The following is a 21,236-nucleotide window of genomic DNA, read 5'->3' as shown; positions in this document are numbered from 1 at the left end:
GAGCCATTAGCCCTAATAACTCTGCCCTAATAGCTCTGTTTTACCATGTAGAAACTACTTAATAAACATGATGTTCAAATATTTTCATTAAGGAAACTGTAAGTCTAGTTTTAAGAAAAGTTCCAGTATTATATACAGGGTGATCAATCCAAATGGGTCAGTATGGAGAAGTCAGAAACTATAAGAGATAGCGAAATCTGTTCTTAGGAACCATGGCGTCGATTTTAGATTTAATAATAATGGCATTCAATTTTTTTATAAATCTATCATACATAACCGGGATTCGAACCTGGTTAATATTCTAGTTGTTTGTTTGTATGGCAACTTTTAAACGATGCGTGATAGGTTGGGGGTACTCGACCAAATATCATAGAGGGCCCCGAGACAAATCAAACTACATAAAAAAAAATTCAAAATGGCTGACTTTTTTTTATTTTTTCAAGTTGGTCCGAGCGGGCTGAGATTTGGCATGCGGCGAGCCTGGGGGCCCAAGATTACTGGCGTCATGTCAAAAAAAAATTTTGGAAAAATCCAAAATGGCGGCGGACACGGGCAAAGTAAAATTTCCAAGTAGGTTAAGCGAGCCCGAAGGGCGAGGTTCAAGCCGGGAGGCCAAAGGCCGACCCCGGCGGAAGGCCGAAGGCCCGGAGCCTCCACCCCGACTCCCAAAACGCGACTCCCAAGGGAAAAGTGTTGGGTCGTAGTTAAGTCCCAACTTCGGCCTTCGCAAGCCTCGACACTTCGCCGTCGGGCATTCGGCCCGCCGGCTTCGCTCATCAAGGCAGTTGACTTGGTAAAACGCTTGTAAGCACCGCATTCACGCAGCTCGCCCTCCGGCCTAGCATTTTGGGAGTCGGGGTGGAGGCTCCGGGCCTTCGGCCTTCCGCCGGGGTCGGCCTTCGGCCTCCCGGCCTGATCCTCGCCCTTCGGGCACGCTTAACCTACTTGGAAATTTTACTTTGCCCGTGTCCGCCGCCATTTTGGATTTTTCCAAAATTTATTTTTGACATGGTAATTTTGGGCCCCCAGGCTCGCCGCATGCCAAATCTCAGCGCGCTCGGACCAACTTGAAAAAATAAAAAAAAAACGGCCATTTTGAATTTTTTTTAATGTAGTTTGATTTGTCTCGGGCCCTCTATGATATTTGGTCGAGCACCCCCCACCTATCACGCATCGTTTAAAAGTTGCCATACAAACAAACAACTAGAATATTGACCAGGTTCGAATCCCGGTTAAGTATGATAGATTTAAAAAAAAATTGAATGCCATTATTATTAAATTTAAAATCGAAGCCATGGTTCCTAAGAACAGATTTCGCTATCTCTCATAGTTTCTGACTTCTCCATACTGACCCATTTGGATTGATCACCCTGTATAACTATGAAAGACTGTTTGTTTCTTAAATAAATAAATAATAATAGAGGGTTAGGTATAAAATGGAGTGTGACCACCAGGAACACACGGTGCACCTGTGTTGTGGGACCCTCAAGTAGTAGTTTCCGGTCCGTTGGATTTCCGTTGCCGCCAGGCCGACACTGTCCTTCCGGTTGATGGCGCCACAACGGATTTTTAAACCGTTTCAAAGTCGATACAACCTTTTTGAAGCGGAATTCGGATTCTAAAAGCGGGCTTTGCGCATCTTTAAGATGAAACGGCGAAAAGAGGAAGGGACGGTCGATAAGGATATAGGTACCTACTTACTACCTGGCTCTGCCATAATCTAATCGACACTGGCTGCATGTAGTATTTTACAGTATCGATCGTATTTTACTGTCTACTTTGTAATATAGGTATAATACTTTGGAATATATATAGGCTTGTAGGTATGTATAAGCCTTGCGAATCCTAGGTTAGGTACTCCTTTGTTTAGTACCTATACAGGAAAGTAAGGTACTTAATCCGAGATAGCACATATTTAAAATACGGCTTATTTTATTTTATTTATTTGTTTCAATACAGATGGGAATGAAAATAAATACAACACAACATAATCATCGCAAATCAGCAAACGTAACGCTGCACGGAAGATGATGGGAACTTGAAATAAACACGGATGAGTTCCGGATTACATGCGTCCCGGAGTGAATCCACCGTTAAGGTAATAATCGTCGCCACCTGAAACCAAAGTAATTATTAGGGATTCGTACCCAAACGGGAACCACTAAAAGAATCCGCTGTCCGTCTGTTTGTCACCAGCCTCTGTAACTCATCAACCGTGATAGCTATAGACAGTTGAAATTTTCACAGATGATGTACTTATTTCTGATGCCGCTATAACAACAAATACTATAAAATAAAACGAACGTGAATATTTTTGCCGTTTCTTGCATAATGGTACGGAACCCTTCGTACGCGAGTCCGACGCGCACTTGGCCGGTTTTATATTTAACTAGCTTCTGCCCGCGACTTCGTCTGTGTCGAATGATGATGATTATTGATAAAAACTATCCTATGTCATTGTTCGGGCAATCAAACTTATACTTAACTTATACCCATACAAAATTTCATCTAAATCGGTTTAGTGGGTTTTAAGCGTGTAAAGGACAAACAGAGTTACTTTCGCATTTTTAATATCAAAATACATATTACGTAAGGATCAAGTAGTCCTACTCAGACGGCTACACACATGTGCGTCTGAACGTGTTTAATAGGTTATGTTATGGGCCTCCCAAGTAGCACAGATTAGCTGTATAGCAGCCGCATAATGAAGTACGAATACGCTTGAAGCTGGAATAAAAAAGCTGCATAAGAGCTGTATAAGCCTCTTTTCAGCTTTTATAACTCTTAAATGGGCACAAATTATGCAGCCTTAAGTTCACATAGCTGTTTAAGAGCATTGTAGCAGCAATTTAATGGAATTATAAGGGGTAACAGGAGTTATAAGAGGTGTATATTGACTGGGTAAGAGACCACCAGTTACCCTTTATTCAGTTAATATGTTACATGTGCGCCCTAATACCGGGAAAGATTGACGTTGGGCTGAATAAAAGATAATTATTAACATACTTTTACACCTCTGCCTTAAAAAACATATTTATGTTGAAGCAAAAACCTTTAGCGCAACAACACCATAAGTTATTTTGTTAAAGTGTTTAGTTAAATGTTAGTACATGATCTTTTATATATTAATGTGAGAAAGATGTTTGGGAATGCAAGTTTATTGACATTATATATATACATTATCTAAGAAAATTTCAATGCGCCACGAGAATAATCAGGATTTATTTAAATTAATGATATAAATAAGCTATTGTGTAAAAACTACTTTAGTGGTTTGGACGGAATTATGAGATAAAAAGTTAATAATACGTTATAGGAAGTGCTAAACTAGTGATTTAGGTTAAGAACTCATGCACAAAACGTTATTGTTGCCCTTAAAAGTTGGAAAAGTAATTTAAATTTTGTAGGTTATATACAATAAAATGGCGGTCAATGTTAAAAAGCAACGTGAACCGTTAAAATTCTAATATGCAGCATACGACTGTTATATATCGGATTAAGATACTTAAGTGAACCACTATAAAGTCCAAGTCGTTCTTTCGATACACTAGTGAACCTCTAAACAGTTATAAGGCATCTTGTGAACGTTTAAATAGCCGCTATACACACAGTCTCAATGGTAGTATAATAGGCTGCTTAGCGGTAAACATGTTCAGCGCTAAGCCGTATTATGCGCCACATGTGTTCGATTATACGTCTATTGGTTTCATAACAGTTCACTCTTTCTCCCTTATAATAAGTCAGCAAAATAAAAGCTGCTTTAGCGGTAAACATCTTCAGTGATAAGCAGTATTATGCGCCACATGTGTTTCATTTATAGGTCTATTGGCTTCATATTAGTTCACTCGTGCTCCCTTAAAAGTTAGCGTAATAAAAGCTGCTTAGCGGTAAACATGTTCAGCGATAAGCTGTATTATGCGCCACGTATGTTCCATTATACGTCTATTGGCTTCATATTAGTTCACTCGTGGTCCCTTAAAAGTCAGCGTAATAAAAGCTGCTTAGCGGTAAACATGTTAAGCGAAAAGCTGTATAATGTGCCACATGTTTTCCATTATACATCTATTAGCTTCATAATAGTTCACTTGTGCTCCCTTAATAAGTCAACGTAATAAAAGTCCACAATTACCTCCTTATACAGCACATGGCGTAATTTTATCCACTAAACAGACCTTATAACGGTTAAAGCATTTGATAACCCTTAAAGCTGTATAGGTTCGTAGCAAATATACCTTTATATCACTCTTTGCGTATTAATGGTAGTTTTCAGAGCCGTCATGCAGCTTTTAATCAGCCCTAAGCTATATAAATATCACTGAAATCTATTATACAGCTGTAGGACCACGAGTGTGCTGTTATAAGTGTCTTAATACGCACAGAGCGTTAGATAGAACTAAAAGTGAGTAGTTATAGAGCTATCTGTGCTACTTGGGCTATGAGTCACTCTTATCACCGCTTAATTAAATACTAAAATACTGGGTTATTCCCAGAACTTGGTGGTAACTAGTGGGAATAACCCAAAATACCTGATCCGCCGAGCTGGCCGTTGATGCAGCCCTCGTCCCACATGTTGACGCAGCGCTTGCCGGGGTTGAAGCTTCCCGCAAGGTAGTAATCGTCCTTGCCTGTTATTATAAAGTCTAGTTTACTTTTACCCCTATTTTCACTAATGTAAGTACCGAGGTTATGGATAAAATATTAATTAATATTAATACGCTTTACGCTTCATTGTTCGATATAATTAAGTTTACATTAATTAGGTAATTACATAAAGTTTTGATTTATTAAGTTTTGCGGTCGAGGCGGTTAGTATTTTTTATTATTATTCAATATTACAAAGTGACACAATTCTATTTCAGTACCTATTTTACGTTTAGTTTTAGGTGTGAAACGTGCAGTTAATGGATTTTCGCTTTTAGGTTTGATGTAATAGTATACCAGTACCTGATCCGCCGAGCTGGTCGTTAATGCAGCCTTCGTCCCACATGTTGACGCACCGCTTGCCGGGGTTGAAGCTGCCTCCAAGGTAGTAATCGTCGCTGCCTGCAAATTAAGCAGATATACCTACACCTAATTAGGGAAACATCTATTTTTTATTGTCTGATCAGCGATTGACTTTAGGCTCACCGTGGAAAGCGACGACAGAGCCTAAGAATGTCAAGTGGTGTATTATTTTATTATTGGGGTGTTGTGGGCCTTTGAGTGCCACTTCGACCAAGCTGTGATCTATTGTAACGGCGCCCTTTAAAGTTCATTACTAATGCACGTTGAGTCCAGGAAATTCCAGATTCTTTGGGCCGTAATGCTCTGTACCTCATAGGGTTCCAGTATGTGTCGCCCTAGGTAGGTACTTCTTTTGGACATTAGTGGTCCGCAGGAACAGAGAATGTGCATAGCAGTCTCCTCTGACTCCTGGCAGTGGTAACATTAAGATCGTACCTGAACCGCCAAGTTGTCCGTTGATGCAACCTTCGTCCCACATGTTAACGCAGCGTTTCAGTGCGTGTCCGTATCCATCTGATACAAGAAAATGCATAAAATGAGGAGGTTCAGTTTGGTTTTTTTACACGCTTTTACTTAGTTTCACTCTGTATAGCTACATAATTGATTCAAACTAATTGTTGATTAAACTATTGATTGTAACTTAAATGTGAACCACTTTCCGTCCGATTGACTTGAAACTAACGGATAATAATGCTAACACGAAAGTGATATGATAATGCAGTCGGAAGGTGGCCCAAAAAAGAACTACCTATTAGTTTCTTATCGGAAAAATTAAAAGCATGAAGTTTAGGCTCTTTAGAATGGTCTCAACTAGGAGAAAAGTTAGCATTTTGTTTATTGATGTCGATTTTGTATATTATTAGATGTAAAGCTTGTTACGGCGCATTTATTTGGCCGTTTTTAGCGCTGTTTGAAGTAGGTATACCTAATCTACTCCTCATAAAAAGGAATTTCTCTCTTCAGGAATTTCAAAAAAAGTAAAAACTTACCTACTACTTCAGACACGGTACCTACTGGGAATATTGAAGTAATTTTTTAAAATCTAGGAGTCAAAATCCACAGAGGAAAATGTCGAGAGGCGAGAATGTTTGCACGAAAATGACCATTAGTCTCTCTCTTAAATAGGAAATACCTATTAGTAGTACTAGTACACACATAGGTACTTATTCAATTTAGGAAAGATCTAATCATACTTACATTTATGATGATTCTTGGCCAGCTGGTTGCTCAGCAAAGATCTTGCGTAAACTGTTGAAAGAACAAGGAAAAGCGCCACAAAACTTTTCATTTCGTTCTCTTATTTTATTTCTTTATCCTAATAATAACTATTAGTGAATGGTAGTTTTTAAGTTCACTCCTCTGCTTTTATAGGGGTTTCATTTTAATTAAGTCCTTTATCCGTTGTTATCTCAATTCGGCACTTGATATAATCTAGGTTATTGGAGTAAATAAGTTATACCTATGCCGACGAGAAGTTAATATAAATTATATCGGGAGGATTATCCCCATATTCAATTGGCATGGAGCGTGGATAATTAATTTATGATAATACTAGCCTTCGCTCGCGAGTTCGTCCGTGTAGAAAATCGTTAAATACTCTCAACCCAATTTTAAAAAGTTTCTTAATAATCGTTTAAATATATTATGAAGAATTTCAAAGTCTTACATTATCTTTAGTTTTATATTAACCTTGTACAGTTAGACCACGATAAGTCTGCAACGATTTTGATAGCACACGCAGTGCAAGTGCTCGTCATAATTTCATAGAATTTTAACGTTTAAATTAATACTTGCACTAGTTGCACTGCTATCAACAACTTGATTATTTCAAAAAGTACGAATCTACGTCGAATATGCTATCCCAAACCCAAAACAATGCGCAGGAGACTAAAATCGAACGTGATAGGTACCCTGTATTAATATTTAAAGATTGGCTTGGAAATTTAATTATATTCTATCCTAACTATTCTTATATACCTAAAGACTATATGTAGAATAATTGTGGGGTGTAGACTGTAACTTTTCGTGATGAGGGGTTCGTTGGGTGAAGTAATTGATTCAAACTAATTGTTGATTAAACTATTGATTGTAACTTAAATGTGAACCACTTTCCGTCCGATTGACTTGAAACTAACGGATAATAATGCTAACACGAAAGTGATATGATAATGCAGTCGGAAGGTGGCCCAAAAAAGAACTACCTATTAGTTTCTTATCGGAAAAATTAAAAGCATGAAGTTTAGGCTCTTTAGAATGGTCTCAACTAGGAGAAAAGTTAGCATTTTGTTTATTGATGTCGATTTTGTATATTATTAGATGTAAAGCTTGTTACGGCGCATTTATTTGGCCGTTTTTAGCGCTGTTTGAAGTAGGTATACCTAATCTACTCCTCATAAAAAGGAATTTCTCTCTTCAGGAATTTCAAAAAAAGTAAAAACTTACCTACTACTTCAGACACGGTACCTACTGGGAATATTGAAGTAATTTTTTAAAATCTAGGAGTCAAAATCCACAGAGGAAAATGTCGAGAGGCGAGAATGTTTGCACGAAAATGACCATTAGTCTCTCTCTTAAATAGGAAATACCTATTAGTAGTACTAGTACACACATAGGTACTTATTCAATTTAGGAAAGATCTAATCATACTTACATTTATGATGATTCTTGGCCAGCTGGTTGCTCAGCAAAGATCTTGCGTAAACTGTTGAAAGAACAAGGAAAAGCGCCACAAAACTTTTCATTTCGTTCTCTTATTTTATTTCTTTATCCTAATAATAACTATTAGTGAATGGTAGTTTTTAAGTTCACTCCTCTGCTTTTATAGGGGTTTCATTTTAATTAAGTCCTTTATCCGTTGTTATCTCAATTCGGCACTTGATATAATCTAGGTTATTGGAGTAAATAAGTTATACCTATGCCGACGAGAAGTTAATATAAATTATATCGGGAGGATTATCCCCATATTCAATTGGCATGGAGCGTGGATAATTAATTTATGATAATACTAGCCTTCGCTCGCGAGTTCGTCCGTGTAGAAAATCGTTAAATACTCTCAACCCAATTTTAAAAAGTTTCTTAATAATCGTTTAAATATATTATGAAGAATTTCAAAGTCTTACATTATCTTTAGTTTTATATTAACCTTGTACAGTTAGACCACGATAAGTCTGCAACGATTTTGATAGCACACGCAGTGCAAGTGCTCGTCATAATTTCATAGAATTTTAACGTTTAAATTAATACTTGCACTAGTTGCACTGCTATCAACAACTTGATTATTTCAAAAAGTACGAATCTACGTCGAATATGCTATCCCAAACCCAAAACAATGCGCAGGAGACTAAAATCGAACGTGATAGGTACCCTGTATTAATATTTAAAGATTGGCTTGGAAATTTAATTATATTCTATCCTAACTATTCTTATATACCTAAAGACTATATGTAGAATAATTGTGGGGTGTAGACTGTAACTTTTCGTGATGAGGGGTTCGTTGGGTGAAGCGTAGAAACTCGCCGCTGGAACGCGCTGGCCGTCGTGCTGTCTCGAAGTCCGCTATACCTCCATTTACCGGAATATGTGTTGTGTGAAATAAAAACACATATATCTGAGTTTATTTACTGGAGAGTGTTCAGGCAAGTGATAGAGTTAAGCTCTCTGAGTTCTCTGAATATGCTACAAATGGCGCGGGTTTATATAGGAATGGCCGGGCGATTTGTATCTCTGAACTAGTGGGTATTATATGCAGAGTGAATTTTATTTATTTCTGCCAATCTCGTTAATTATAAGCACGTATGAAAAGAGCACGAATCCTAGACTTATAAATAGATACAATATTAAGCACGTATGAAAGGAGCATGAATCCTAGACTTATAACTAGATATAAAACATTCCACGCAATTCATTTGACATAATATGTGAGCACAAAGTAAAACATGATATACAAAAGTAAAAATAGTAACCTAAACGTAAAGACTAATCTAACACATGCATGACCCTAATAGCTATTTACGACAGTCTCCCCCACGTGTGTTAACACCGTCTTCATGCTCGGAGTAAATGGGGATGAGTCTGGAAACTGGGCGGCGGACGTCACCTGCGCGTGTGCGAACAATGGCCATCCAGGCCAGGATATAGCTGGGCGATTACGCCTCTGGGCCACGTTCCTCGTTACTACGTCACCTTCATGCAGTTTCTTTACGTTTTCTTAGCGAGCAATACGGCTTTGAAAACCTCGGCGGCAACCAGACTACCAGCGGTGGCGCGAACTAACCGTACGTTATTAATGAACGATCGCCACGCGGGTGCGAGGGAGACGGATATAGGCCTGTCCCAATCGATCCCTGTCCGCCAAACGAAACGTAACGTATCGCGATCTTGCTCTATTATTTCGATCTGTAAAAACATCTGTTTGACGTCGGCTAACACCGCGATTTTACTTTCGCGGAAGCGCATTAATACGCCAAAAAGTGACTTTAACAGGTCGGGGCCAGCCAACAGCGCGCTGTTAAGCGAACGTTCGCAAGCTGTGGCGGCCGTGTCCCAAACTAATCGCATTTTGCCGCGTTGCGGGTGAAAAGTTGGGAAATGCGCTAGAGGCCACGTCCGGGGTGCCTCGGGGGGCGGTGGCGAGTCCATTTTCTCCGCGTAACCTTTGTCAAGCAACATACACTTTGCATATTCGGCTTTAAGTTTCGCATCGTGGTCTAGCTTTCGTTCTAGACTGTACGGCCGTTGCAATGCTTGCGCTTGGTTATCGGGGAGTTTCTCGTTATTTGACCGCCAAAGTAAGCCCGAGCGATACCTTTGCTCCCCCGGTATCTTTTCGCAGGTGGCTTCTAGTAAATCTAGCGCACGTTGGTCGGGGTCGACCCGAGGCAACTTTTGCGAAACGCCTAATGATTCTACCTCAGAATGCCGTTTCACAAGTTGTAAGGCCTCGTCGTCCGCGGTATTAGGCTTTGCGTGCCCAACCAATTGTACCGCGGGCGCGATTCTGTCCGCAGTTTCGTGTAGCGTCAAAGTCATTGTCGCGCCTTCGTCAAGTGGCGCGAGGGTTTGGACGGTACCTAACGGTTCCGACACCTCTACAGGCATGACTTTGTGACACGTCTGCGGCAGTCTAACATTGAGTACTGCAGGTGCTGCCGGGACTCTATTACCGTTCGCGGACGCGGCCGCGTTTCGACCGTGTAATAGTTTATTATGTCCGGCTTCGCACTGATTCATGCCACACGCGACATATTGGCACCCATAAGGCTTAGGGTGACTCGCGCCTAAACATCTACAGCACAATTTAGCACCCTTTGCCAAGTCCCATCGCTCAGATATAGTCGCGGCTAGAAATTTCGAACACTCACTAACTTTGTGTTCTTTGCCGTTCTTACATATGGCGCACGCATCGCGCGAGACAGAGACAGACGATGTCTGCTGCCTGGGCTGAGCTCTGGTTGACGCTGGCTTTTTCTTTAAATTACCATCGCGGTGCTTTACTTGAGCTACGGTCGATTTATTAAAACGTGATCTATTTCCCGTATCACGTGGGTATGATTCGTGGGAATCTGACTCCGAATCCGAACTATAGTCGCGAAAGGACGCGGGGGCGCGGGACCCAGTGAGAGCGCTGCTCGATCGACTGGGCTCGCGCACAGAGGAAACCGCGCTTCGTTCACTTCGCGATCTACTAGACGCATCACGGTAGAATGCGGGGGCGCGAGACCCAGAGAGAGCTTGGCTCGATCTTCTAGGTTCGCGCACAGAGGAAACCGCACTCACTGCACTCCGTGATTCGTCAGACGTGTCACGGTAGAACGCGGGGGCGCGTGACCCAGAGAGAGCTTGGCTCGATCTGCTCGGTTCGCGCACAGAGGAAACCGCGTTCACTGCATTCCGTGACTTGTTAGACGGCTTATGTCGGTTTATGCGCTTGGCCGCAGTGCTAATTTCGTTAAGAAACTCGGATATCGCAACTAACCCGGGTGATTCTACGTTAGACTGCCTGTATTTGGCCCATTCATAGCGCACTATCAGATTCAACTTATCCACGATTTTATTCACGAGCTCAGGCGCGTGCAAGTATTTCTCTTGACGCAAGGATCTAATGGTGGCGACGGCATTCGCTACATGCGCGGCGAATGAGGTTATATTAGAATTGTCTTCGGATAAACGCGGCATGCGTTTAACGTTATGAATTTCCGTAAGAACAATCTCCTCAGGGTCGCCGAACTGCCGTTCCAGCGCTTCCATTATCTCGTACGGATCCTGAACCGTGTACATTATTGATTTTACGGCCGTCCGAGCTTCGCCCTTAAGTGCGCGCCTAATCCGACTGACGTTATTGACGGCACTAAACATGGGCGACGTATCTTCGAACTCTGCCCTAAATGATATCCACTCGGTGATATCTCCGCCGAATGTAGGCAATTCCGGCGGTTTATGGTACATTGGCGCGTAGGTACCGTGCGGTACCTCTACAATGCGCGGGGGTGGTCTGCTAGCCCGATCGACGGCTGCACGCGGCGGCGGTTGCGTTTGCGCGGTCTCTTTCGGCGGCGGGATTTTAACGTTTTCCTTTGCGATCTCGTGCTGTAACCTAGCTTGTCGTTCTACCCAACTTCTAGTCCGTTCTTCGACGGTCGCGTCACTGCTGCCGACAGACTGCGCCTTCAGTTGCGCAACCTGCAGCCGTAAATTTGCAGTGTCGGACTTTGTCTTAGTAGCTTCGACGGTCGCGTCACTGCTGCCGACAGACTGCGCCTTCAATTGCGCAATCTGCAGCCGTACATTTGCAGTGTCGGACTCTGTCTTAGCAACAGCTAGACGGGCTTTACGAACCTCGAGCTCGGCCATTAGCACGGCCAATTGATTATCGCGTTCCCTAACCGATTTGCGACTCCTATGCGAATCGCGATTAGACGGCGCCCGCGACGGCGATGGCGGCGCATCGATGTCTTTATTCACTAGCGTACCTAATCTACTACGATTTACTACCGTGGCATCTAACGTTTCCGAGTGTACCGACTCGTTTCCACTGGTAGTATTCGGGTTGCCACTGGTGCCCTTGCTCCACGTATTTGTCTCGCCGGACGTAGTCTTACCGGACGAGGGGGTAGGGGTGTCCATGTTGGCTGCGGGCGCAGGCGGGCCCTTGGTGCGTGGTCGTAGGCTCCTTGCTTCCTTTTCGGACATCTTTCTGGCTGGAACCACTTCACTTCACTTAACACACGCGGGGGTCCCTAACTTGACCTGCCTATACCTATGACTGACCGTTACTGAGCGTAACGTCAGGCCCTAAGCGTAGCGTGGATCCCTCGTGGCACTGAATCTCCCGCAATGGCAAAGTGCTATGCCTAGAACGTTCGAAAGCAGTGTGTGGGTATCAACCATGTGACACATGCAACGAAAGTTGCCAGGACACGTGAGCGGAGGACGACCTACACGCTGCACGGTCCGACCGGCAAGCCGGTAAATGGGTACGGAAAGGTATTGGGGTTGGGTCTGAGCCGAAGCGAACCTCTAGGCCCAGCGCGTTCTTTATTCAGTCTTGCCGTCTGAGTCAAGCAATGTCGCTTAAAACTCAGCGCGTACTTGTTTCTTTCTTGCCGTCTGAGTTAAGCAATGTCGCTTCAAACTCAGCGCGTACGTGTTTCTTTCTTGATTCTGAGTTAAGCTATGTCGCTTGAAACTCAGCGCGTACGTTTTTCTATCTTCATCCGGCTTCAAAAGGACCAAACTGTGGAGTGTAGACTGTAACTTTTCGTGATGAGGGGTTCGTTGGGTGAAGCGTAGAAAATCGCCGCTGGAACGCGCTGGCCGTCGTGCTGTCTCGAAGTCCGCTATACCTCCATTTACCGGAATATGTGTTGTGTGAAATAAAAACACATATATCTGAGTTTATTTACTGGAGAGTGTTCAGGCAAGTGATAGAGTTAAGCTCTCTGAGTTCTCTGAATATGCTACAAATGGCGCGGGTTTATATAGGAATGGCCGGGCGATTTGTATCTCTGAACTAGTGGGTATTATATGCAGAGTGAATTTTATTTATTTCTGCCAATCTCGTTAATTATAAGCACGTATGAAAAGAGCACGAATCCTAGACTTATAAATAGATACAATATTAAGCACGTATGAAAGGAGCATGAATCCTAGACTTATAACTAGATATAAAACATTCCACGCAATTCATTTGACATAATATGTGAGCACAAAGTAAAACATGATATACAAAAGTAAAAATAGTAACCTAAACGTAAAGACTAATCTAACACATGCATGACCCTAATAGCTATTTACGACAATAATAGAACTGTACAAAATTATTTAGAGGTGTATTATGTCTCTAAAAGTCACAAGTATATACTTATGTAATAAAAAATAAATAAAAACAATTGTAGGTATTAATTTATTTTTAGAGATGTATAGGGTCTCCAAGAGTTGAGGTCCTAATATTGCAAAAAAAAGAATAAATAACAAGAACCGAATGAGGTGTCTCACGTCAATTTATTTCACTCAATGATAGAAGTAATGAATCATTTATTCTTTTTATTCACATCAATCTTCTTCGACACTAACTTGCTTATAATAAAAACAATCAACAAAACAAGTACAAACACCAGGGCCAACAGATCGAGGTACATCTTCTGGTACCAGGGCACCAGGAGCGCAGGAGAGCGCAGATGCGGCGCGCCGCGCGTGCGCACCACGTGCTCCGCCCAGTGCACCAGCTCCGAGCCGGGAGCGCGCCGGTCGTGGTAGATGGACGACAACTCTTTAACTTTCTCCCGGTACCTGAAATAATTTTTATTTTGAGGAATTTGGGAATTTTGGGACTTGTCAGCGCCACTAATTTGTTGTTTAAGGTACCTTAGCGTTTCGATTGCCACGTCGCTGAGACAAACTCTAATGATTTTTTTAAAAGGTTGATGGATAACGCTCAATATATGAACATGACAGGAGTTACTAAGCGATCCTCATTCAGACTCTTGCACTATTGCACCTACTTCGGATTTCCAATCATCTCTTCAATCGCCATTTTCAATTCTCGTGGAAGATCGTAGCTCAGCGGAACTTGTGATGCGAACCCCTTCTGGACGGCGCGATTTACGTTTTGGAACTGGTCTGCGAAAGCTGGAACGCCGAGGATAGGGACGCCGAAATGAATGGCTTCTGTGGTGGATAATTGTCCGCCGTGAGTGATGAACAGGGTGCAGTTTGGGTGAGCTAGAAGAAAACCCTTTTTATGAGAACAACTACTAGAAATATGTAACTTCATAACCAACTACATGCCATGGGGGTCATTGTGTGCCTCTATTCTTATTGTGGCGCTATGCTATCAGACTATAGGTAATATCTAAGAACCTACAAAATTTTCCAAATATCAAGTCAATATGGTACCTATAAGTAGACAGAAACGATGCGCCTTTTATTTCAATATTTCAGCAGTGTGTTTCATGGTAATCATTGTGGATAGTAGTCACACTCGATAATATACCTGCAGTTAACATAAAATATTTATATGTACTAGGTACATTAAATCGTTGTCATGTTGTTATGAAACTGATTCATAACCTTTTCAAGATTCAGCTTGTAAAACTTGGTAACAATACCATAAGGTTGCTATAATACTCTTATTTTTATTTTCATCTTTTTAGTGTTCCGTACAAAACTTTGAAAATTTTCACCTCTGTCCTGGCGATTTTCGCGAAAACTATAGCTAACAGGCAGCTGACCAGTCAATACCCAACTTAAAGAAGCATGGAGACGGCGGGAAAATTATCAGCTTAACTTTATCTTTATTAGTTTTTCAACTGCAGCTTGACCTTTGGTTGCTTAGGGCTAGCTAACTGATGCTTACACTGGTCAATTCATATTAGGCGAGAAACATCCTTAGTTAAAACTTTGGCATTGAAATTTATGACTTATGTCTTTGACACAAAGTTTAATTCTGCTTGCTTATTTTTGTGAGATATTTAATTTTATCTCAAAGCATACTATAAGTATGAGAGAGATCTACAAAATACGACCTTATTATATTGCAAGTAAGTTTCAATTTCGAACGGGCTTTCCAACCAATGGACTAGGCATCTCAGAAATCGGAAAAATTCAAATTAAGAATTCCGTTCTTGACTGTCGTTGTGTTTTTTTTTTACACAATAGGACACATAGAGTTAGTAAGGCGTATAGAGATAATAAAGTCATTTAATATTTATGAACAGCTTTGGCCTCATGTATAGATTTTATTGAGAGTATCTGATTCGTCGAAACAATATACACAATATTCCTTTTCATTAAGTACCATTACATTTCTGTATTAATTGTATAATTATAATATCTATTAATTATATTCAGTACTTATGTATATTTTTGAACGGATCGGTGAGCAACAAGATTCAGGGCTATAACCGCGAAAATAGAAGTTCGCAAATTGCGAGCATTTTTCTCTGTCACTCTAATTACGCCTTCATTGGAGTAAAAGAGAAAGATCCCCGCAAATTGCGAATTTCGGTTTTCGCGGTAGCCCCTCAGTCCTGTTACGAGAAAATAATTTTGGAAGACATTAATAGTATATGACATTTAAATATCACAGTTTTTAGAAATTGACGAAATATTATTTTAACGTAAGCCGATCTTGTTTTTTAGCAGTTCTAAATAATATTAAAGTCTATATATATGGCATAGAACTAGAAACAAAATCAAATAAAAAATAATAATGAGTTCTAAAATTCAAATTGAAGGAGTATACATTTAAGGTATTATAGGCCAAGCGCGCACCACGATATTAATTTTTACGACACGATTTTAGAATCGCGCTGTAATATATCGCAGAAAATTCACTGCGCGCACTGCGATGAAAAAGTCGACGATTTGTTCATTCTCAACATGGATTTCGTACCAGTCGCTTGTCGTGAAACGTGTCTTTATTGTCTTTAATATGCGATTGCTGTATGACTTTGAGCATTTATAACACAAAGGTGATCCCCGTCTATTTCCATAATTAAATGGTCAACATCTAGCGTCTCATTTTGAGACTCCATTGGAGATGCAGGTGCCGAGATGTTGGGGTTTGGAGAGCGAAATGCCGACTGAGGTCCGGCCGGGGTGCGATTTTATTATCATAGTGCGCGCGGGGCCATACAACTCCGCATGCTGCAATTCACTTTGCGACAATCGCGTCGCGAACAGACGCGCGCCTCCCGTAACTTTTCCAAGTATTTTTAAGTACAAGTGTCTAAGTCGCAAGATCCAAAGGCTGAAGTCGCATTGGGCCGAAAGCCCGAAGCATCCAGGAGGTCAGTTCTAAACACAGGTAATTAATACAAGTGTCTAAATGCGAAGGCCGGAGGCCGAGCTCCGCGTAGGGCCGATGGCCCGAAGCCTGCAAGATATCAGTGGTTAAACACAGAACTGACAGCCTGGACGCTTCGGGCCTTCGGCCCTACGCGGAGCTCGGCCTTTGGCCTTCGCATTTAGATACTTGTACTATTGTTCTGTGTTAAAGCACTGACATCCTGGACGCTGCGGGCCTTCGGGCTACGCGGAGGTCGGCCTTTGGCCTTCACATTTAGACACTTGTACTATTGCTCTGTGCTAAAGCGATGACATTTTGCTAAAGCTCGGCCTTCGGCCTTCGCACTTAGACACTTTGTACTATTGTTCTGTGTGTGTAGTTGAATACGGTATCCTAAAAACAGGCAAACAACCTCTGTAAAATGTAACGATGCGAGCGGTACGGCTACCATCAGTTTGGCATTGACATAAACGCTACCGTGGGCGTGAACGTAATTTTTTTTCTATGCATCTCGCTCGTACTGACATATTAGTGCGAAAGAGATATACCTATAGGAAGTAAATTACGTTCACGATATCGTTTATGTCAATGCCAAACTGATGGTAGCCGTACGGAACACTAAATGCCTCGAGCTATCTCGGGCTTGGCCAAATTATTTCTTTTTGTGTTTTGTTTTTGCACGCACAAATAGCTCTGTTTTACTGTGTAGAAACTACATAATAAACATGATGTTCAAATATTCTCATTAAGGAAACTGTAAGTCTAGTTTTAAGAAAAGTTCCAGTGTTATATATAACTATGAAAGACAAATTACCCGAAATTTTCTTCCCTTACCTAAAATACTCTGCTGCGGTGCAAAGCTTTCAATGTGGACATTCTTCGGCACAATTTCCGGTGTTTCTTCCAGTTTCCAAACGACAGTTTGTCTTAAACTCCCCAACATGGCCAGGAGACCCTGCTTCAGGGTCTCTGGCATGCGCTTGGCTTGCAAAATGGACCCCATACTGAAGTAAATTACCCCATCTTCGGCGTCATCCATTATCTTTTGCAAATTCTGTAAAAGTATTTAAATATTATTTTACACCACATTTTCCATCCAAGTGATATAATTTTGTTGCGTTGCGTCAAATCGATTAGTAACAAAAGCGAGTATTATAAGGTATTCCACAGTTTCCTAAAATCCCGAAGTATTTCGAGTTTGTCATCTAAATAGTAAATACGAGTAGCTAGAAGACATGCTAGTATTAAATTTAAAAATGTGGCATAAAGGTTGAGCTTACTTCAGGTAAAGGTTCATCCTGATGAATATGGTATCCAGCTAGCGGCACATAGCTCGGCGGTAGCTTGGTAGATTGCCCGATAGCCACATGCGAGTTGCCCAGTATCAGGGATGCGTTATATTTCACGTCCTCCAATAGAGGCAGCTGCCGGCCTCGCATGGCGACCGCGGGGCCGTATGCCCGCTCAAATAGTACTTGTTCTTCAGATATTAACTGCCTGTAAACGTTAAAATTAAAGTATCTTGCCATTGTCATAATAATCTCCTGCGGCACGTCAAAAACATATTAGTAACTAAAGGATTTATACTTATATTGATCTAAGATAAATAAATACCATCTGATATATTTGTGCCTGATGATGGACCATAGCTCCCTAATCCTCTGTGCAAACGTAAACGGGGGAATGGCCCTGGAGTGGACGTCCGGCACGTAAGACGGATCCGTCCATTCGTCTATCAGGGACAACATCAGGCCGTGGGGCTCCAGCGAGGACAGCCAGATGAAAGGGCAGTTGAACACCGTAGACAAACTGTAAGATGAAGACCACATTACATTATTTATTGTTATTACTGTCTGGGATGTAAATTTACACTAGATTAAGTAATTAGCCTGTAATAAATTATGTTAAGTAAAGAACTTACCCACCTATTTTAAAAAAAATTGCATTACGACTTCTCGACAACATATAGAGATGACTGGAAAGAACATATTAGCCCGCGAGCTGATTTTCAGTCATAATGTCTTTGTGAAGTCGTTATTTTATACATTTCATTGGCAAGCAGCCGGATAAAACTCTTAATACCTAATTGATTACATTAACGCAATCAAAAGTGTTATGAAATTAGAGTCCGTCTACGTTTCTAAGCTGAAAATTTTCACGAAATATTTATTTATTTACTTATTTATTTAAACTTTATTGCACAAAACATAAAAATAATGTACAAATGGCGAACTTAATGCCTAATGGCATTCTCTACCAGTCAACCATCGGGCCAAACAGAGACATGTAAAAATGGTGCAAGGAGAACAGAGGCATTTATTAGAACATTGGAAAACAACTGAACAACGAACAACTAATAATTCTGATAAACTACATATAGAATACACAAATAAATATACTAGAATATATATTACATATTTCATACATACTCATAATATATAATGATGGACACTACTCGAACTCTTGAATATGGTCAGAAAAAGAGAGATTCTTATTACCCGACTAAGAACTCATTGAACAGCCACTCAATTACGACCAGGTCGAACTCTTCCTTCGGGTCTAGCATCAACTTCTGCACGTCTTCATGCGTGGCCGTATAGTTGGTCACCAATAGCTGCGTCCGAGCTGTATATTGATCGAACAAAATCTCTTTCCCCTGGCTCAGGATCTTGTCAATGTCGCAGAGATCCTCTAAAAAATTTGCTAATTATTATTTGGCTATTATTTGACTAGACTACTATTAGAGCGACAGGTTAATGTAAAATCACTTGGGAAATCAAAGTTAAGTTTCACCGAAGTAAGCGTAAGTCTTTTTAATATTTGACAAGAAAACTGCGACTGCGATTGATAATAATTATAATAAACACTTCGCTAAAGCATCGCCGAAAACTTAAATATTCTCGTAAAAATTCAATATTTTTCTGTAGGTAAGTAGGCCTCAAAGGCTCTTTTACGAGTCCATACAACATTTACCTACGTAGCAAACAACATTTATAAATTATAAATGCACAAAAAAGGGTAAAAATTACATTAAAATTTAAAAAAGTCTCTATGGTTAATAATACATTAAATTTGGAGATATAAACGGTCCCCAATGTCAGAGTACTAATACTAATAAGATTTGGAGGTATAAAGTCTCTCCAAGCGTCAAAATGAAATTATATTTATGTAACAAGCTTCCGTAAGTTACTTACGTATAATCTAATAATACCATAACTATAGTTACCCACCCGGTTTAAAAATCCGAATATTAGTTGAGACGTCAATCTGCCTTAGCTTGGGAGCAGATAGTTTCGAAGGGACCCCTGTGATATATGTCACCTTAAATTGGAAACAAAACATTTAGGTATCTACTCTATGATAAAATTTACATAACGCTTTTTTACCCTATCATAATCGCGCTAGAAGCGTTAATTACCTAATAATCTATTAATAATCGTTTGTCTTTATCTGTCATTTTGACTTATATATTTGTAAGAAATTTAACTAAACCGGCCCGTAAATAGTTTTATGAACAACGGACTTGCCTTTCAAGTGGCCAACCTTTTATGGGCAATACGTCATTTTTAAATCGTTGGAATTTCGATTTTATTTTAATTAACCAAATTTCAATTTAAATGACGTAAATTGTACGGGAGCCGATTCCTGCGTTTCAAGGACTAACTGTATTTAACAATTGTAAGGAAATAAAAATAGTTTTACATCGTGTCCGGCGGCCAGGAGATGGCGCACCACCCCCTCCCCGAGGATACTGTGACTCCTGCCCCCCGGCAGCGGGAACACCACCAGGATCCTGTAGCAGCAGCACCAGCCCAGCAGGGAACTCAGGATTATACTCGCTGAGAGCCTCATTACTCCAATTGAAGGAATATGACCACTATTACTATTTATGAGCACTTGAACAATATATACTGCACTGGTCTAGTACTTAAAAGACCGCTCATATTATTCTTATATACAACTTTGTCAAAGTGTTGCAAGATTCATATTTGCCGTTTCACTCATGTAGGAAAAGAATATTTAACAAAAAAATATTATTATAGCCGTTTAGTTGTTTAGCAAATGAGATAATACAACTATCTTTACTGGGATTAGAGAGAAAACTGTGCAACTAAGTTATTATCAATGGAGTACTTATTTTATAACAGGTTTAATTACTAGATCACGTCACGTGCACATACATTGTTGCATGTGCAACATGTTATTTAATGCAGTTAATCTTTAATGGGTCTACTAGGTACTATACTCTGTTTCGCCACATGGCAACGAGCAAGGACAATAACCAGTCCGTGCAACGAGCCTACTTGGCACGAAGAACAGCAAAACATATGAGAGCAGAGCATACAGTCTAGGATGACTCACGCTAGACTGGGCCGGGCCCGGGCTGTGGCGACTGAAATGTCATTTTATATGACGGCTGATCGGCGATCACGTGCTTTCCACTTGCTTTTATTTACAGCGATTTGGGTCAACCAGAAAACTGTGTTACGTCTTTCCTGTAGACATACACAAGAGTTAAGGGCTATAAAGGTTAATTTTCTTATTTAACCCTTATCCATGTGAAAAGGTCCTCCTTTTATTTAGAGAACTATGATAAAATCATTACTTACTCGTACATGCCCACAAGCTGTTAACTATTGCCCACAGGAGAGAAAAATGTACAGTTCGCGCAAACACACTAGTTTTCTCTCGATATGTCGTACGTTATTAACTTGTTATTTGTACAGATTAGATAAAAAATAAAACTTATTTTATACTTAGCCTTGTAGTTGCTTAGTAACTAATCTAATAAAACTATCGTTATCGGGATTAGAAAAACAACTGTGCAACTAAGTTTGTTCTTTGAGTTACAAGTTAGTTAAATAGTAGGCATTTTAACTGCTTAAACACGTGCAGGTAGCATACAATGTTGCATGAGCACATGTTATCAACTTATCATTGAGTG

General features: G+C 40.6%; 1 protein-coding gene and 1 pseudogene across 1 annotated transcript; both read right to left on the bottom strand.

The window, feature by feature from the left end:
* Nucleotides 1-1,988: 1,988 nt before the first annotated feature.
* Nucleotides 1,989-6,346, bottom strand: LOC134671460 (uncharacterized). The gene is made up of 5 exons (XM_063529326.1): nucleotides 6,202-6,346; nucleotides 5,440-5,517; nucleotides 4,945-5,043; nucleotides 4,527-4,625; nucleotides 1,989-2,115 (listed from the first exon to the last, which is right to left on the bottom strand). Exons 1-5 carry the CDS (start codon nucleotides 6,290-6,292, stop codon nucleotides 2,066-2,068), a joined length of 417 nt encoding a protein of 138 aa, XP_063385396.1. The 5' UTR covers nucleotides 6,293-6,346; the 3' UTR covers nucleotides 1,989-2,065.
* Nucleotides 6,347-13,533: 7,187 nt separating this feature from the next.
* Nucleotides 13,534-20,349, bottom strand: LOC134668670 (UDP-glucosyltransferase 2-like; annotated as a pseudogene).
* Between the last annotated feature and the right edge of the window lie 887 nt (nucleotides 20,350-21,236).

Source organism: Cydia fagiglandana, chromosome 1 (genome assembly GCF_963556715.1).
Source record: "Cydia fagiglandana chromosome 1, ilCydFagi1.1, whole genome shotgun sequence".
NCBI classification, from domain to species: Eukaryota; Metazoa; Arthropoda; class Insecta; order Lepidoptera; family Tortricidae; genus Cydia; species Cydia fagiglandana.
This window is presented reverse-complemented; position numbering and strand designations above follow the sequence as displayed.